The 6311-nt window shown below is 46.7% G+C and overlaps 1 protein-coding gene across 1 annotated transcript; it reads right to left on the bottom strand.

Moving 5' to 3' along the window:
• Positions 1-3686: 3686 nt before the first annotated feature.
• Positions 3687-5291, bottom strand: LOC121404937. The gene has a single exon (XM_041595354.1). It carries the CDS (start codon positions 5289-5291, stop codon positions 3687-3689), a length of 1605 nt encoding a protein of 534 aa, XP_041451288.1.
• Positions 5292-6311: the final 1020 nt, after the last annotated feature.

The following is a 6311-nucleotide window of genomic DNA, read 5'->3' as shown; positions in this document are numbered from 1 at the left end:
AAGCGGCAGCCCACAATGCTCCCATGCTCAACAATGCGGACGGACCATGTTGGAGAGGCCCCAGCAACAGTCATAGTGCAGAGTCGGCCTCGCTGCCGGAATTAAAGCTTCCCGAATTCAGTGGGGTTTTGGGGCATGTTTGCCTCCATAATTGACAAGGATTCTGACCTAACGAATGTGGAGAAGCTGCAGCACCTACGATCCTGCCTGAAAGGACCAGCTCTAGACACAATTTCTTCGCCAGAATTCAGCCACGCCAGCTATCCCATCGCCCTAGACCTTCTTAACAAACGATTCAATAACAAGCGTTTAATATTTCAGGCACATATCACCGACATTCTGGGTGTGCAGCGTATTGAGACCTCGTCTGTGTCCCAACTCCGGTCATTGTCAGATACTGTAAATGCCAATCTGCGGGTTTTGCAGAGTGTGGGGACAAAGGAGCAGATTGCTGACTGCATTCTGATACATAGTCTGCTACAGAAAGTGGACAGCGCCACACAAGCCAAGTGGGAGGAATGCTCGTCAATGGATAGCATACCCACAAGCCAGCAATTTTCCGCTTTTCTGGAGCAGAGATGCCAGAGGTTGGAGACTCAGGAGCACGCTAAGGACATGTACGTCAATAGCAATCGGAAACACTGACTAGTTGCAACTACATTAAAGCCGATTGCCTGCGCGCTCTGCGGCGATACCGGACATTCGATATATCGATGTTCTCAGTTCAGCAACCTTTCTCCTCGACTTCGGCTCCAGGAAGCTAAGAAGCTATCGCTATGCACATGCAACTGCCTCCGATCCGGCCATCAGCAAGGTAAATGTCGTTCCCGATCCTGCCGAGTATGTGGTGATAAGCATCATACACTACTTCATTTCGAATCTCCGTCCTACATTTCTGAATCCATTCTGCCTCAAATCAACATCGACTCCACGAATTCCCGCGATACCCTCTGTCAGTTAACATGCCGTAACATCGTCAGCAACGACGCTTTTGGCCCAGGCGGGACGCCGTGATTTTGCCCACTGCCCACTCGGGGATATTGATTCCTGGGCGTGCCCTGCTCGATTCTGGATCGCAGGTGCATTTCGTTACTTCTCGTCTGGCTCAACAGTTGCAGCTACAGAAGAAAGAGTCGAAAGTTTCCGTTTCTGGTCTAGTCGATTCGTGTGCCATATGCGAAGGATGCTGCGTTGATATCCAACTGGAATCACATATGTCCAACTATGTCGCGACCATTACGGCATTTATTGCTCCAACCATTACGGGTAACCAACCCAACGGTATCCTAGACATAAATCGCTGGAACATGCCCTCCAACATACTTCTGGCGGATCAGAAGTTTTACCAGTCCCAGCCAGTTGATATTCTGATTGGAGCGGCTCTGTTCTTCGAGCTTCTATGCGCTGGCAATATCAAGTTGGGAACTGAACTGCCACGTCTTCAGGAGATCAGACTGGGATGGATAGTTGCAGGAGAGGTTTCCCCGTCTCTCAAGGCAACTCCACTTTTTGCTTCTTTATTTACAGTTAGCTCATCTGAAGTGGCCCCTCGCTCGACTCAGCATAGGGTCAGACATAAGGTCCGGAGTAGCGCTGCTGAAGACGTTTCCTGGACATTAGAACAACAGTGCTGCCAAAGAATGATGTTAAAGACCCGTGCTCTTCAACGGGGGGAGTATGTTCGGCTAAGCTCCGGCCCATGGCAGCAGTTGAGCCTATGTAACATCGCTTAATATAACGTATCTCTTTATCACCGTTTTGTTTGCCTTTGCCTATGCTCTCTCTGGTGCCTTGCTCTTTCTAGGCGTTCGTCAGCCGCTGTGGGGAGCCTCGTCAGAGAAAGCAGAAGACACTTCAAGATCGATCATCACCGTAGTTAAACGTTTTGCTGTCTGGCACAGTGACCTGCCTGCCACATAGTTCTAAGCTAAATCTAACATAAATATATCGCTTTCAACAGTCTTGAACCGGCCCCGCGTCTTCAATCGACCCATCGTAAACTTTCGTTATCAAATCCGCACACCTTTCGCTATTTTTGGATACTACATATATATTAACTTAAGTACAATAAACTGTGAATATATTAACTGAACAATCATCGTCTCTTAAATAATCTCGGAAAACAACGCTATTGAAGAAGCTCATGAGCTCAACAATATACTTGGCACACTTTTTTTATTCTTGTGTCCCACTTTCTTGTCCGGTTAGATCTGAGAAGCCTCCTTGGTTTACCAAAGAATTATCCAGTCTAAAAAACTTAGAATCAAGACTTTATAAAAAATATCGAGAAGTTGGTTCTCTCTCTTTTCTCTCTCTCACTATGTAATGGCTCGGTCAAATTTCTCCGTTCTTAGCGCTCAATGCTATAAAAATTACCTATCGCGATGCAGGATACGATTTTCACAGGACCCTAAACAGTTTTACAGTTTGGTAAATAGTAAGCCTAGAATATCTGTACATCCATCCTCGCCATAATTTCTCAATCAGGGGTGCCACAGAAATCACTTCCGCTGGAAAATCACCTCAATTCCATTCCGCCGTGCCACACGCCAATTTTTCAGCGGAATCAAAATCGCTCACAATTTATCCAGCGATTTTATTAAATACACCCATAAAACACACCTAAAACGATTCTTACTTTCCCATAAAGGTGGTTCAATTGGTGATTAACCCTCATCCAAATAATTTAACATTATACATGTTAAGTTAATAAAATAAGCATTTTAGTAAATCACTATTCAATCCGCTGACTGAATTTTCACTTAACGATTCCGCTCTCAATCCGTTGCAGAGCGAGATGGCCACCTAGGGCGATTCGGACTTTCGGAGTTAATACAGTAATGCCACCTTTTTTGAGTCGAATTCGGAGCAATATATTTAATATAAATTATATTGAAAGCATTCTGTTTTTCTTTAATTAAGCATTACAAAAAATAGCTCATTGCAGTAAAACTTCCTTTATGTCAAACGTGTGCACACTTTTTGTGCGAATTGTGAAAACATTTGTAGTCATTTGTAGTTCTATCGGGTGGCATCGCTTCAAAATGCCAAAGCAGAAGTAACAAACCATTTCTACACATTATTGCCATTGTATTTAGGTCAAAAACCCCTGTCCGGCTAAGTGCAGACCCATGGCAGCACAAATAGATGCATTGCGACCATTATACCAAAAACTGGTAATATTAATGAACTAAATTAGCAGTAGTTTGAGAAGACAATCACAAAAACCACATACGTATCGTCTGAACGATGCGCATCTGAGAAGCCTGCGCTGCAAGGTTTATATTCTAATATGTTGCCTCCGTAGTTCTTCGATGGCCAACAGTCTCGGTAAAAGCATTTTAATTAAGTTTACTGTAAAATTCAGATGTGTGCTTTTTTTTGAACAGCTGATTTCTGCCATGCACGGAGAGTTGCCAGACAACTGCTAGAGTTGCCGAGTACATTGTTTTGTTCGACTCGCACGAATGGGATGTGTTTTTACTTTGAAATTATAAAAGTACAGCTTTGAAAAGCTGCCCGTGCCCTATGCATAACGAGAGCGTGAGAACATTATGGCATAGTTAGGCTCGGCTTCTGAGCCGAGTAGAGCAAGAGAGCTGCTTAAACGCAGCAGGTGCAGCAGCAACACGAAGGCAGCGGGAGACAGCCGCCAGAACAGCCGCTGCCGGCCGTAGGCATATGCGTTATGCTGCTTGACCCAACATACTCCCCCCGTTGGAAGCCTGACTTTCAACAGCATCTTTAAGGGGAAGCAGACACAGCTTGTTAACGGCTCGCTTGGTCATTCCAGATGCAGTTTTCAGAACAGCGACTCGGGCGACGCCATCTCTTCCGGGTAATAGTTCGACCACCCTAGCTAGTGGCCACTTCATGGGAGGGAGATTCTCATCCTTAACAAGGACCACATCTGCGACTGCCAAACTAGGCTTCGGCGTGCGCCACTTTGAGCGCTGTTGCAGTGAAGTGATGTATTCTTCCTTCCATCGGGACCAGAAGATCTGCTGCAAATATGAAACTCGCTGCCATCCGTTCAGGCGATCGAATTTTAGCTGAGTTACGTGAGGCTCAGCGAACGAAGCAGGAGGTCCGCCATTCAAGAAATGAGCTGGAGCTAAAACGTCCAGATCGGCAGGATTCCCTGAAATGGATACTAAGGGTCTTGAATTAATAACTGCCGTGATGTGGCATAACAGCGTACGCAGTTCTTCAAATCCAAGCACCGAGGTGCCTATAGCACGATAGAAGTGATACTTGGCCGTCTTCTCTTCAGCTTCCCACAGGCCTCTAAAGTGCGGGGAGCGTGGCGGTATGAAGTGCCAGTCAATAGCCTCAACCAAACAAAATTCCAGGACCGCCTTCTGATGGTCGTCGCTGAGAAATAGGCGCTTTAGATCCAAAAGCTCATTCCTGGCGCCGACAAAATTGGTTGCGTTATCTGACCAAATTTGTCGTGGCCTTCGTCTTTTGCATATGAACCGCTTTAGGCCGTGCAGAAAGGAGACTGTAGACAAATCCTTGATCAGCTCCAAATGAACAGTCTTAGTCGCAAAGCAAATGAAGACGCAGACGTAGCATTTGATTGGAGCCTTGTTGCGTGCCTCTGGCTTGTAGAAAAAAGGGCCACAAAAGTCGACGCCTGTGATCTCAAAGGCATGAGAACCGTCTAGCCGCTCCTTCGGAAGATCCGTCATGATGTGCTCCAATACTCTAGGCTTCGTTCGAAAGCATCTTACGCACTTGTTTACGGCCTTGGTTACCGTTTTCCTCCCCCCAATAGGCCAATATTGGGATCGGATTAATCCAAGCAGAGCTCGAGGTCCAGCGTGCAGATTCCGTTCGTGAAAGTTAAGCGGATGACTGCTGGGCAGGATGATGGGATGACGGCCATCAAAATCCAACGACGAGTTCTTCAGCCGGCCATCAACTCTGAGAAGTTCGAAATGATCCATGAAAGGATTCAACGATACGAGGGAACTAGATGAGGAGACCACCCCCTTAGCACGCAGTGTCTTCATGTCTTCCCTTAGTTCAGTACGCTGGACTAGCCGCACCAATAACTGAGTTCCATGTTCAATGTCAGAAACAGTGCGTCCGGAATGCCGAATCCGGTTGACAAACTTGTGAATATATCCAAAAACGCGTTGCATGGACGCAAAAGAGTTCGCATACTTGGACTCAGATACGATGTCTACGTGGGGCGATTTTACCAGGAGAACCTTCCGACGAAGCTCCAGATAGTACAGTGGGTGGCCAGTCATCAGAGGATCCGTAAAGAAAGGGAGGTCCATGAGCCCAAAGAGGTGACTCGCTCAACTCTACTGGAAGAGCCCCTCGCGAGAGAATGTCAGCCGGGTTCAATGCTGTGGGAACATAGTGCCATTCCTTTTTACTTGTATCGTTGCCACTCTATTTGCGACAAATACGTTGAATCTGGACGGTTCGTCCCGAATCCAAGAGAGCGCAACAGACGAATCACACCAACAGTAAAACTTCCCTTTGAATACCTTCATTCCGGCTATCTCAGATATGAGTCTAGCTAGCAACTCCGCTCCACAAAGCTCCAGCTTTGGTACAGTCAGTGTTTTCAATGGAGCAACACGAGATTTTGCACAGAGTAAGTGGCTGCTGAACCGCTGACCCTTAGACACAACATAAATGCAGGCACCATAAGCCTCAATGCTGGCGTCGCAAAATCCGTGAATTTCTAGCTCAAAATTCGGAATAAGCACGAACCGAGGAAATTGATAGCGTCGAATGTGGCCAAAACTGTTACATAATTCCTGCCAGGAGGTGTTCAGTCCTGATGGCAAGCTTTCATCCCAGGACAACTTTTCCTTGCACAACTGCTGGAGAAAGATTTTTGCCTTTGTAATGACAGGTCCAGCTAGTCCAAGGGGGTCGTAGAACTAGGCTATTGTAGACAAGACGGAACGCCTGCAGGGATGCGAAGACGAATGTAGGGCAAAAAAGGAGAATAAAAGTTGATCAGACACAGGATCCCAGGCAAGTCCCAGCGTTTTGCTAAAATCACTGCCATCGTCGAACTTCAAATAAGTTTCCTTGTCCTCCTCAGGAACCCCATCGAGGACAGCAGGGACGTTCGAACACCATTTCCTCAGTCGGAACTGGCCTCTACTCAAAATTCCTGCAGTTTGCTCACGAATGCGGATAGCCTCCTCCGGAGAGCTGGCTCCAGATATTAGGTCATCAACGTAGAAGTCACGGCGAAGAATCTCAGTCCCAATAGGAAACGCTGTCTGTTCGTCCATTGCCAGCTGATGCATCGCCCGCACAGATAAATAAGAGGC

Source organism: Drosophila obscura, unplaced genomic scaffold (assembly GCF_018151105.1).
Source record: "Drosophila obscura isolate BZ-5 IFL unplaced genomic scaffold, ASM1815110v1 contig_58, whole genome shotgun sequence".
Classification (NCBI taxonomy): domain Eukaryota; kingdom Metazoa; phylum Arthropoda; class Insecta; order Diptera; family Drosophilidae; genus Drosophila; species Drosophila obscura.
The sequence above is the reverse complement of the archived record's forward strand: the minus strand, read 5'-3'. Positions and strand labels throughout refer to the sequence as shown.

Coding starts and splice junctions, on each gene's coding strand:
- LOC121404937 (XM_041595354.1), bottom strand. CDS start 5,291: ATGGACCTCCCTTTCTTTACGGATCCTCTGATGACTGGCCACCCACTG.